Raw genomic sequence first — 12,925 nt, 5'->3', positions numbered from 1 at the left:
TGCCTTCACGCCACTGAAGGCCCCCAAAGCTCTTCCCCGTCTTGGTCAAAATGTGTTTTTCTGGCCCACACCCGGCGCTGCTCAGGGCTTACTCTGCACACAGGGATAACTCCTGGCAGAGCTAGGGGGGCCATCTAGGGTACTAGGGACTGAATCCAGGTTTGCTGCCCGCCAGGTAAGTGTCCAACCCCCTGAACCACCCTTCTGGTCCCCAAATCCGGCCTTCTTTGACCCACCATCCAACCAGCTCTGGCGTGAAGCCGCCTAGGAAGCAGAGGTCGTTCTTCCTGCTTTCCACCCAAACCATCTTTCACATGCTACCCCGCGCTGGGATTCACTGACTTCGGCCAAGCGCATACGCCCCGTGGTCGAGGCAGGGCTGCAGCAAGCATTGGGTGAGCCCAGCTTATTCTTGGACATCTCTTCCCCCTGACCCCCCCAGGATCTCCTGAATAAACACGATCGATCTACAGAGAGGATGACACGAGACGAGGAATCACAGAGGAGAGAGGGAGGCGGGAAGGAGGGAGAGAGGGAAGCTGCAGGTGCAGTGAGTGGGGACAATCTGAGCCGGCCCCGGACGCCTCCGCACTGTGGAGGGCGAAGTCCTTTAGAGGGCAACAATGTTTCTCAAGTCGACACAAAAGTAGCATGGCTTGGACACAGAGTAACAAGGCCAGGCACCTGGTGGGACCCTTCCCCAACACACCTCCCTTTTAAAAAGGGGGCGGGGGAGTGAGCTCTCCTCCGCAGCGGCGTGCGTGTCCGTGCAGGATCCGACTAGGTTTGGGGCCTTCCGCACCTAGTGCCTGGAAAACGGTGGCCCAAGAGGCACGACAGGAAAATGCAAAATAATAATAATAATAATAAAGGGCAGCGCCGCGCCACGGCATCAGGGAGTCGCTCCTCGCCGGGGCCCGCTCTGCCCTCGCTGGCAGCGGGGACCGCGCCCTCCACCCTCGCCCCTGCGGCGCCGCCGTCAGGGCGGCCAGGCCCCTTCCCAGAAGGCTCCGCGGCGCCGCGGGGCACTCTGGGATGCCAACGGCCACGCCGGCCCGAGGCGCGGGCCGCGCGCGGGGCCCAGGAAGCCGCGCCCCGGGCCGGCCCGGCGCCTCCTCCAGCCCCGCCGTGCGCTCACCTCGCCTGGAGTTCCCGCCGTCGGGAGCCTCGCCGACGGCCGCGAAGGCCGGGAACAGCGCCATGGCGACAGGCCGCGCCGCGGCGACCCACGGCGGAAATGGCGGCGGCGAGCGGCCGCCGGGCGACCCGGCCGCGGCGTCGCGGGGCACTCTGGGAAATGTAGTTTCCCGCCGGGCCCCGGCGCCCCCGACGGCCGGGCGCTGTCCCGCCGGAGAGTAACAGAAGCCAGAACGGAGACCCAGAGGTTGAGAGATGCTAAGGTGTTGAGAGGTGCTGATCCAGCCCCCTGAGCTCTCTCAGCCACTTTCCTGCATCCCCTGAACCGAATTCCCGAAACTCCCCAGTGTGCCCGTCTGCAAAATGTTGCGAGGTTAAAGTGAACCGAGTGTTGAACTGCCGAACACTGTGCCTGGCTCCTGCACAGCCTTTAAGTGTGCAATGATCGAGCCAGGGCTGAGCGGGGCTGGAGCACACGCGGGGACCCACGGAGGCTCCAGGAGACCCCAGCGCCCTCGGGGTAGGGAAAAGGCCCTCCGGCCCCACGGTGTGGCGCCCCGCCCCAAGAAGAGATTAGGTGAGGGCAACCCTTAGTCACGTGCGATCTCTGAACTAAAACTTTTCCCACCTAATGTGTTTTGGGAAGACCAAATTGCAAGATCCTATCAAGTTCAAAGGATGTTGCTGATGTAGAAAAGATGCCTGCCTACAACATATTTGTGACTTAAAAAAAAAATTCTGAATCTAGTTAAGTCAGGAATGCAGGTGATAAAGGAATAACGTAGAGTTTATACCACGTAGAAGTGAAGAAGCTCGCAGTCAAATCCCAAATGTGAGAAATGACAGAAAACAGCTATTCCTTCGGCCAATCAAATGGCTTAGAAAAATGTCACCGGGGGCTGGGGCAATAGTACAGCGGGGAGGGCGTTTGCCTTGCACGGGGTCAGCCTGGGTTCGATTCCCAGCATCCCATATGGTCCCCTGAGCACCGCCAGGGGTAATTCCTGAGTGCAGAGCCAGGAGTAACCCCTGAGCATCGTTAGGTGTGACCCAAAGAGCATAATAATAATAATAATAATAATAATAATAGTAAAAAGAAACGTTACCCGAAGGTTCTCTATAATCTCTAGATGATCAACTGGACAAGTCATGAAACGATCTTAAAACAGTTGATGATCAGTGGTAGATGACATCAAGGGCTTCTTGTGATTCTGTTAGCCGGGCTTTTGGCACTGAGGTTACTTTGCAAGAAACATACTCTAGACACGTAGTCTAGTGTTTGCAGGCGAAAACGAGAAAGAAAAATGAAATCTTGGAGCCGGAGAGACAGTACAGCAGGAAGTGCATTTGCCTTACAGCAAATCCGGGTTCGATTCCCAGCATCCCAAATGGTCCCCTGAACACCTGCAGAAGTAATTCCTGAATGCAGAGCCTGGGAGGAGTAGCTTTTGAGCCGGTGTGACCCAAAAAGAAAAAAAAAAAAAGGGGGGGGGAGGAAAGAAAGTTCTTTGCAAAACAGGGCATTCAAAGATTAATATATAGGTTGGGGGTACACAGAAAGAAGTTAAGGAGCTTTGCCTTGTCTGTTGTCCACCCTGGTTTGATCTGGGGCACCACCAGAAGTGACCCCTGAGCACAGAGCCAGGAGTAAAGGCTAGGAGCGCAATTGGGTATCTCCCAACCCCTCCTCCCAAAATTTTTGGGATCTTGTTCAAAAGACTTGAGTGTGGCCGGGCAAGGGGCAGCAGGCGCCATGTCCGGCCTCAAAGGTGGCAAGAAGAAGCCCCTGAAGCAGCCCAAGAAACAGGCCAAGGAAATGGACGAGGAAGATAAGGCATTCAAGCAGAAACAGAAGGAGTAGAAAAAACTGGAGGAACTAAAAGCCAAGGCCGAGGGGAAGGGCCCCCTGGCCACTGGTGGAATTAAGAAGTCTGGCAAAAAGTAAGCTGTTTCTTGTGCTGGAGATAATGGTGATCTTTAATTCTATTACTGGTTAAACATCTGGATTCCCTGTGTAATCTCGGTTGCCAGCAGTACCTAGAATGAAGTGTTTTGGAACCTGTTGTACACTTAAGAATAAACTTCTGTAAAAAAAAATTTAAAAAAAGAAGAGAAAGAATTCATAAGGTTTCTCATTCTCTGGTTCTCAGCTATTTTTACTGTAGCAGTGAAGTCAGTAAACCTAGCCCAGACCCTGCCAAAGTGTACTTTCCTCAAGTGTTTGGTCCATCCCTGATTCTGTACCATCTGAAATTAAACCAGCTCATTTGAAACAAACAAACAAACAAAAAAGACTTGAGTGTGTACTTTGTATTCAGCATCATGCATTTGATCCAAGGGACTACCTCGTCTCTGAGCACCCAGGCCAGCGACCCCATCACTGCAGGTGTGGCCCCAAACAAAACCGGAAAGGAAGTCTAGAGAGATAGCTCAAGGGGTGTGGTGCATAGTTTGCAGTTTGGAGGTCCTGGCTGCAGCCAAGCACCACTACCAGGACAGACCCCTGAGCACTACCCACTACCCACCAGGTGCGACCCCCCAACAAAAACAAATGTGTGTCAGGAATGCGAGTGTGCCGATCTAATCGAGGAAGGACGGAATGCTGCGGAAGGCTGCACTCTGCATTCTTCCAGGAGTCCAAAGCGAGGCCCCTTCAAGCTTAGCAGTCCTCTCTCCAGTACGTACAGACAGTGACTTAGTTTAACAACAGGATCCGAAATATGCTGCACTTTTACCCCTCTGGGACTCAGGTCCAACCCGAAGTTACGTTTATTAGCATCTGCGACCTTAGCAGGTCCTCCGAGTAAAGGGTGGGAGCTAACGGTCTTCTCTAATGTTTCAGCATTGCCGCTCGAGCAGGATAATGCCAGAGACAGGAGAATCAGATCCATGATAGCCATGTTTCTGCAATAGAAAGAAACCTGGACATATTGGATGTTTTCTGTACTACAAGCATACAGGAAAATCTGGGTCTGTACCCCTTAGGAGAACCATTTAAAGTGTGAAATTAAGGCCAGAGAAATAGCTAAGGGGCTGAGCACATGCCTGGCATGTCAGATGCCTCTGTTCAGTCCTGGGTGGAGCACAGAGCCAGGATTAGCTCCTGAGAAATTCTGGGTTTCCCCCTACACACACACCCCCAAAATGAGCTAAGGCAATTTCAACTTAAAATTAGAGTTAGCTGATCTAGACCTCTAATTTTAGGTCGAAATCTTGTGAAGTTTAGCAATTTCAGAACATTGAGGAGAATTAAAAATTTACTATATCTTTTTCTTTTTCTTTTTGGGTCACACCTGGCGATGCACAGGGGTTACTCCTAGCTCTGCACTCAGGAATTACTCCTGGTGGTGCACAGGGGACCATATAAAATGCTGGGAATTGAAACCGTGTCGGCCGCGTGCGAGGCAAACACCCTACCCATTGTGCTATCGCTCCAGCCCCAAAAATTTACTGTATCTTTAAGAATAGTTTATTAATTTGATTTAAAATATGTCTTAAAGGAAATTTGGTATTGTCAGTAGCTCAAGTACCTGAAAAGAAAATATATTAAATTCATAGGAAATGTGTAAATGCTGAACAGAAGTCAGCAAAATTTCTTTAAGGGTCAGAGAGTAAATATTGTAGACTTTTGGGACAGAGGTTCGTTCTTTGCCCCAGCTACGCAATGGTGCCATTGCACTGGAAAAGCAGAGCTAAGGGGCCACAGATGTGGCTCAGTGGTTGGGCACTTGCTTTGCCTGTGTGTATCCCTGGGTCAGATTCCTGGCACCACAAAACGGGGGTGGTGGGGAGGGGGAAGAAAAGCAACTACAGATGAAACCTATGTAACATAACTAATGATTGTGACTTTGTTTTAATAAAACTTAATTCACAAAGACAGGTGCTGAATTTAGAGACCATAGAGTGCCAGGATCACAAATTACATAGGACAGTTTTTAGTTAATTACTCTTTTAATTACATTTTTGGTCAGACTTCTTCATCAAAACCCTGAATGAACGGTTTGAGGCTCTTCCTTTTCTGAAGAGAGCAGATATAATTGGGCTACACTAGCACTCGACAGGGACTAATGGGGACGTTACTGGCGCCCGCTCAAGCAAATTGAAGATCAACGGGATGACAAGTGACTCTTTTAAGTTGAATCAGACATTATTTTTTTTTTCTTTTTGGGTCACACCTGGCAATGCACAGGAGTTACTCCTGGCTCTGCACTCAGGAATTACCCCTGGCCATGCTCAGGGGACCATATGGGATGCTGGGATTTGAACCCGGGTCAGCCGCGTGCAAGGCAAACGCCCTACCCACTGTGCTATCTCTCCAGCCCCTGAATCAGACATTATTTTTAAATTCTTTTTTTTTTTTTTGCTTTTTTGGGTCACACCTGGCGATGCACAGGGGTCACTCCTGGCTCTGCACTCAGGAGTTACTCCTGGCGCTGCTCAGGGGACCATATGGGGTGCTGGGAATTGAACCCGAGTCGGCCATGTGCAAGGCAAATGCCCTACCCACTGTGCTATTGCTCCAGCCCCTATTATTTAACAATTCTTAAAAATTGTTAGCAGGGCCAGGGATGTGGCTCAACTAAGGGGCACTTGCCTTGCTTGTGTGAGGCTTGGCTTTTTCCCAGCACAGCCCAAAAACCATTACTAAAACTTGGTAGGCATAAAATACATAAACATAACTAGAACATTCAAGAATATTGTTCTTCAATTAAAGTAATTATTACTTTATAGCCAGCAGCCAGTTTTCAGGAAATGAAGAGGACAGAGGAACATATTCATCTCCACCGAGGGATATAATCAAGAAAGCGTGATTGTAGCAACGCTATAGAGCAAGGGACCTGATTTATTCAACAAGTAAAGTGCAAAGTGGAAAAAAAATTAAGTTAGAAGGCTAGAAGGAATGAAAAGTAAAGACACAGTAGCGAGTACTATCAAGAAACCAAATGACCAATAGCAAAGCATGGACTTCAAACAAACTGGGAAAATAAATTGATGACATTCATGAAGCAATTGAAAGTTGGAATTTGATTGGACAGTTTATAAAAGAGGACTTGTTGCAATTTTGTAAGCAACATATGTGGTTGTATGTTAGGTATAGGTCAGAGTTTACCCCTTTGAAAAATGCACACAGAAATGTAGGTGAAATGCTCTAAGCTGTCGAATGTGCTTCAGACTAGCACAGGAGAGTGTTTACAAGGTGGGGCATATAGGAAAAACTGACCCTCAGTTGATTTTTGTCAAAGCTGGTGATGTGTATGGAGGATTGATATGATTTTGTGTGTAGTATGTGAAATGCTCCGTAATACACTTTTCTTTTTAGGTTTTTGTGTCACACCTGGTGATGCTCAGGGGTACTCCTGACTCTGTGCTCAGTAGTTATTCCTGGAGATCTTGGGGAACCATATGGGGTGCCAGGGATTGAACCCAGGTCAGCCGCCTGCGAGGCAAGCACCCTGTCCACTGTATTGTCTCTCCAGCCCAACATTATGAAAGTAGAATTTTTTTTTTTTTTTTGCTTTTTGGGTCACAACCCAGCGATGCTCAGGGGTTACTCCTGGCTTTACACTCAGGAATTACTCCTGGCGGTGCTTGGGGGACCATATGGGATGCTGGGGATCGAACCCGGGTCGGCCGCGTGCAAGGCAAACACCCTACCCGCTGTGCTATCTCTCCAGCCCCTGAAAGTAGAATTTTTTAAAGTTGTCTTGAAGGCATAATAGCAAAAGGAGTAAACTGCTGATACGGCGTGGTGTGCTGGGTCGAGATGGCAGTACTCCCCGTCTGAGCCTGTTTGTACAACATTTGAGAAACTACACCGGGACGTGTAGTGACAGAAAACAGGTCACAGCAGGTCACGGCTGCTCCTCGGGCTCTGAGACAGTCTCTAGCAGTTTCCCAGAATGGGTGATCCTGTCCCTTGAGGCCACTAGAAGGATGGGAGAGGCGTCAGTAGCCGTGGGTACAACTCGGGACACTTTCTGTTTCTTTGCTTAAAGGATTTCTGGGGCCAGAGACACAGTCCGGTGGGTACGGCACTTGCCTTGCATGCGGTCAAACTGGCACCCTACAAGGTCCTGCAGGTCCTGCCAGGAGTGATCCCTGAGCACTGCCAGCTATAACATAAAAGCAAACAGAAAGAAAGGTCGATTCCCAAGGGGTTGCAGAGTGATTTTGTTTCCCCCAAGAAAGAGGCAGAGGCTGTTCAGCATCTCCCACGTTCTCCTGGAGCTTCCGATCCCCCGTGGACCAGCACAAACTTTCCTCTGGAGCCGGAGGAGAAGATGCACGAAGCAAACGGAAAGACGTAGAGGAGACAGCGTGGAAAGGGACCTTATTTTAGTGGCAGGGATGTTCCAGGAGAGACCCAGAGAGTCGTGACCTTAGCAAAGAAAGCAGACAGACTTCAGGAAGAGTGAAAACGGAGTGGGCATGAGTTGGGACCGAAGCTAAGGGAAGGAGCCCAGAAACAATGCCATCACGGGCTCCTCGGAATGATAGGGTGACCGAAGCCTCTGGGCACAGACCAGGTGCTGACTACGTCGTTCAGACTTCAGAAAACAGGTAGCAGGCACGTCTGGTCTGCTTGCGGTCAGCACTGACCTTTCTGAAGCCACTTGCCACCCACGTGAGGACCACGTGGCCGTGCTGACTGGTATGTCTGATCAGAGCAAACGTTGTGGCCCAGTTCAGCTGAACCTTTCCCTGGTAGGTTCTGGGCCCAGCGTAGACTAGGACATCAGCACGTAAGTGGCAAAAAGCAAAGTTCTTCCCTAGGAATTTTGGAACTGGAATGAGAGAGATGCTTATCTCTGGGTTTGGGTTTGGGTTTTTTGGTGTTTTTTTTTTTTTCCCATTAAATCACCATGAGATAAACAGTTTCAAAGTTGACCATGATTGGGTGTCAGTCGTACAATGTTCCAACACTGGTCCCTTCACCAGTGTACATTTCCCACCACCAATGTCCCCAATTGTCTTCCTTCCAGGCCCCTGTCCCCAGCTGGTCTCTGTGGCAGACACATTCTCTCTCTCTCTCTCTCTCCTTTCTCTCTCTGTCTCTCTGTCTCTGTCTCTCTCCCTCCCTCCCTCCCTCCCTCCCTCCCTCCCTCCCTTCCTCCCTTCCTCCCTCCCTCCCTTCCTTCCTCCCTCTCTTCTTTTGGTTATTATGGTTTGCAGTACAGTTACTGTAAGGTTATCCATGTATATCCCTTTACCCTTACCTACTTTTCGAACTCAATTCCTGTCCAGAACTTAACTCTCTTTGGATGACCAAAATACAAGCTATAGCTCAGAAACTCACCGCACGCTCCCTCCACTCCCACCCCCCCCAAAAAAGAAAAAAACCTGAAAAAAACAAACAAACAAACAAACAGAAGAAAACTTTGTAAGGAGGGAGAGGGTGAGAGTTGGTGGGGTTTTAAGAAAGGGACCACAGTTGTTGGGCCTTTACTATTAGTTGTCCCTATAAACGCTTTCCTTTACGCAGGTTCTGGGAATCTCCTAACACATTCCTGTTCCAGTTAAGCAGATTCCAGTTAGCTTTCAGTTACCTGCAACCTAAGTGAGGAATCATCAGGACTGGCTGAGTCAGCAGGTGACTCTTACTTCTGTCCTCACAGTCATAATCCCTCAGCCGTGTAACAATAGTTTCAGCAATGAAGACATCTCAACCGGTTCATCCAGAACTTGTGAAAGCAAACTCTTCAATCTCAGGGAGGGAAGAATCTCTATTCACTCACTCATGCAAACTGGAGGAACAAGCCTGTCCACTCATTCACTCTTCAGGAATTTTCTGGTAGCTCCTACGAGTAAAAGGAACCGTGCCTTTGGTCATCAGGGCTATCAATAAGAAGCGTAAAGAAACTGGGCCTGAGTGATAACATAGCAGATAATATAGCAGAGAGATTAGAAACCGGCTAGGGCTCCATTCTCACATCCCGTATGGTCCCCTGAGCACCACCAGGAATGATTCCTGAGCACAGAGCCAGGAAAAAGCTCTGAGGATTGCCAGCCCGCACCCCGACACAAGAAAAGAAACCACTTCTGGCTATTTTAAGAATATAAAAACATCCACATGACAGTTTATGTCCATTTCAATGTGTATTGTGGCATTACTTACAATAACTAAATTATGGAAGCAGTCGGAGTGCCTGTTGAAAGAGGATTAGAAGAATATCTTGCAGATACACACAATGGACTGTGAGCCCGGTTATTTTAAAAAGTGTATATTAACTTTTGCCCTTTGTAGCAAAATGCAAGAAACTTGGGGAATTATGCAAAGCATATGAAGTTAGATGGGAAAAATCACTGTATCACTGTATTACTATCATCTTGTTATTCATAGATTTGCTTGAGCGGGTGCCAGTAATGTCTTCATTTGTCCCTGTCCTGTGCTAGTGTAGCCCGATGGCGTCTGCTCGCACCAGGAACATGAAGAGCACCTTGTTGTTACTGTTTTTGGCATATCAAATACGTCATGGGTAGCTTGTCAGACTCTGTTGTGCAGGGGGAAAAAATAAAATAAAAAAATAAAGATAAAGAGGGTGCTGCCTCGGCCTTGTGCTCCAGGAAAAAATGCATCGCTCTCTTCCAGGAGCTTTGTTTTATAGTCTCTGGATCTTGGCCATTGATGAGATTACAGGCTTGGGGGTGGGGGGGTGTTTGTGGGTGTGGCTGCCAAGCTACTGGAAAACTGGGGATCTGGGTGGAGGAGGCCCAGTCCCGATTCAAGCAGGCTTGGAGCCTCAGCCATGGGTCCCGCATACCTGGGTTCCTCTGTTGGTTCCTTCATGGGTGAGCCTTGTCCGAGTGTGTGGAGAGTGAAGCATGGCTGTGGCTGGGTTCTGGAGGTCTTTGGCTGCTGGGTCTCTGCTTGGGGTAGGGAGGAAAACAACCAGCTCCCCTCTGAGGGGGCCCCCATGAAGACAGCCTGGCGCGGGGGCAGGAGATTCTGCATTGCTCTCTTCTGGGAGCTTTGTTTTATAGTCTCTGGATCATGGCCATTGATGGAAAAAATACAAGAACCAAAATATTTCAACCATGTGTGCAATTTAAGGGTAAATGTGCTAATAAACAGACAAAAGGAGGAGAGAACAGTGGACAGTGACAATCTAAATAAGGTGACCTGAAGAGAAGAAGGCGGGACAGGAGAAAGGAGAAAGGGCTGTAAGAATGGGTGATGGGCTTTATTGGTGATGCAAAAGGAATGAGCCCAGACAAGGCACCGCAAGCAAACAACGAGAATTGTTTGTCAGCAGAGGTGGGAGAGGTGAGTGGTCCAGCCCACAGGCTGAGTGGGAGGACTGGGTCGGGAACCGAGCTCCACTGTGGACTGGCTAGTTTCCACTGTGGAAAAATGAGGCTCCACAGGATGCCGGCCTCACAGGGTTATTGCTCAAATAAAACGATAATATTCAGTCCTCAGAAACGCAGGCAGCGTTCAGTGAATGTAAGTTAGTAGAAATGCTAGTGAGGGGGCTGGAGCGATAACACAGCGGGGAGGGCGTTTGCCTTGCACGTGCTGACCCAGGTTCTATCCCCAGCATCCCATATGGTCCCCCAAGAGCCACCAGGAGTGATTCCTGAGCGTAGATCTAGGAATAACCCCTGAGCATCGCTGGGTGTGACTCAAAAAGAAAAAAAAAATGCTTGTGAGATTCTCTTTGTTCTCCAAGAAGAGCAGGAGACTTTTTGTTTGTTTGTTTTGCTTTTTTGGTCACACCCGGCAATGCACAGGGGTTACTCCTGGCTCTGCACTCAGGAATTACTCCTGGCAGTGCTCAGGGGACCATATGGGACACTGGGAATCAAACCCGGGTGGGCCGTGTACAAGGCAAATGCCCTCCCCGCTGTGCTATTGCTCCAGCCCCTTTGAATCTTTTCCTCTCCTCTCCTCTCCTCCCCTGTTTTCCCTCCCCTTTCCCTCCCTCTTCCCTTTCCTTTCCCTTCCTTTTCTTTCCTTTCTCTTCCTTTCTTCCCTGTGTGCTCGCCACGCACACACTCTCTCTCCCTCCCTCCCCCTCTCTCTCCTTCTCTCTCTCTCCTTCTCTCTCTCTCCTCTCTCCTTCTCTCCCTCTCTCTCTCCCTCTCTCTCTCCTTCTCTCCCTCTCTTGCTCTCCTTCTCTCCTTCTCTCCCTCTCTCCCTCCCTCCATCCCTCTCTCTCTCTCTCTCCCTCCCTCTCTCTCTCTCTCTCTCTCTCTCTCTCTCTCTCTCTCTCTCTCTCTCCTTATCACACTTGACAGTGCTCAGGGCTTACCCCTGGCTCACTTCTAGCGCTCACTCCTGGCAGGGTTCAAGGGACCATACGCAGTGCCGGGGACCAAACCCGAGTCAGCTGCGTGCAAGGCCAGGCCAGCACCTTCCCTGCTGTCCGAGCTCTGCGGCCCCGTTCGTCTTGTTTCTGTTATCCCAGTCACCTTTGCCAAGTCAGCATGACCTTTCATGTCACGGACACGAAGCAGACTCAGAAGGTGGGTCGGCTTCTGGCCAGTGTGGGGTCGGGGTTCACACCATGGAAGCTGAATCCATGCCGTGTGCACACCGCACTCCCCCAGCCCAGGGCTGGCCCAAACAATGCCGCCGGGGGGTGCAGGGTCGGACCCTGCGTTCAGATAAGCAAGCGGGAGGGCTGACCGCAAGGGCCCAGATGCTGCCCGGCTGGTGCTGCTGGAGACCACCAGGGCCACACCCAGAGGAGCTGGGGGCAGGGGGACAAGGCACAAACTCGCCCCCCACTCCAGCCCTCTGAGCCAACTCCTCGGCCCTCTGTGCGTGTTCACCTGAGGGAAAAGGAGAACGCGAGCCTGCGTCATTTCCGTTTAGCAGCTGACTCTTCACTCGGAGGGAGTGGGAAAGCCCCAGGAAGGAAATGCCTCACGGTGCGGACACGGTCGGGAGCACAGGTCTTGACTCAGAGCCCAGCCCGGCGGCTAGGGCCCAGTCATCACTCCCACACTGCTGAGTGCGGCTGCGTCTGTGGTCTGCGAGGCTTTGAGAAGCCCCAGAGAAGCAGGGAGAGGTCAAAGTCCCCGTGCTCCAGTAGCGATGCTCTGATTCAGAATGGACATGGGGGTGGGGGGTGGGGGAACTGGAGCCATAGCACAGAGGGGAGGGCTTGTGCCTGGTGTGCAGCTGACCCGGTTTTGGATCCCCCAGCATCCCATATGGTCCCCCAAGCACCACCAGGAGTAACCCCTGAGCATCTCTGGGTGTGACCCAACACACACACACACGCACACACACACACACACACACAGAGAGAGAGAGAGAGAGAGAGAGAGAGAGAGAGAGAGAGAGAGAGAGAGAGAGAGAGAGAGAGAAAATGAGCCTATGTCACTTAGCTTACTTTAGCTTACTCCTTTCAAGAGCAGGGCGTGGCCAGGGGGAGAGTATTTCCTCCGGGATACGTGACTTCAAGTAGAGTTTTAGAAGGTGAAATGAGGGCCAGATAGAGGGAGCAGGAGCTCAGGCCCTGGCCTTGCGTGTGACTGACCCCGGTTCAAATACCTGACGCCATGCATGGTTTCCCGAGCACTACCAGGGGTTACGTCTGAGCACGGTTAGGAATAGCTCATGAGCACTGACAGGTGAAACCAAACAAGCAAATAAAAACAAGGACTTTTCACAGGGAGTCAGCTACAGTCATCACGTCCTCCCGAAATGCCCTGCAAGAATTTTTAGTTTTTGTCGTCAAATGAGGAAGTGAGAGGTGATCGAAAAATTATATTGACAGGCTGGAGAGATAGGACAGGAGTTGGGCCTTGAACATGACCTACCTGGCTTCAATCCCCC

The 12,925-nt window shown here is 50.5% G+C and overlaps 1 protein-coding gene and 1 pseudogene across 2 annotated transcripts in view; one reads left to right on the top strand and one right to left on the bottom strand.

Annotated features, from left to right (window-relative positions):
• The window catches only part of NRDE2 (NRDE-2, necessary for RNA interference, domain containing), a 36,117-nt gene extending 34,862 nt beyond the window's left edge, over positions 1-1,255 (bottom strand). For both annotated transcript variants that reach the window (XM_055131639.1, XM_055131640.1), the window contains exon 1: positions 1,139-1,255. In XM_055131639.1, the coding sequence (XP_054987614.1) occupies positions 1,139-1,202 (64 nt within the window). In that variant the 5' untranslated portion in view covers positions 1,203-1,255. The remainder of the gene's footprint in view (positions 1-1,138) is intronic.
• A 1,635-nt stretch (positions 1,256-2,890) lies between these two features.
• LOC129403664 (translation machinery-associated protein 7-like) lies at positions 2,891-3,388 on the top strand (annotated as a pseudogene).
• The last annotated feature ends 9,537 nt before the right edge of the window (positions 3,389-12,925 follow it).

This window comes from Sorex araneus, chromosome 3 (assembly GCF_027595985.1).
Source record: "Sorex araneus isolate mSorAra2 chromosome 3, mSorAra2.pri, whole genome shotgun sequence".
Classification (NCBI taxonomy): domain Eukaryota; kingdom Metazoa; phylum Chordata; class Mammalia; order Eulipotyphla; family Soricidae; genus Sorex; species Sorex araneus.
This window is presented reverse-complemented; position numbering and strand designations above follow the sequence as displayed.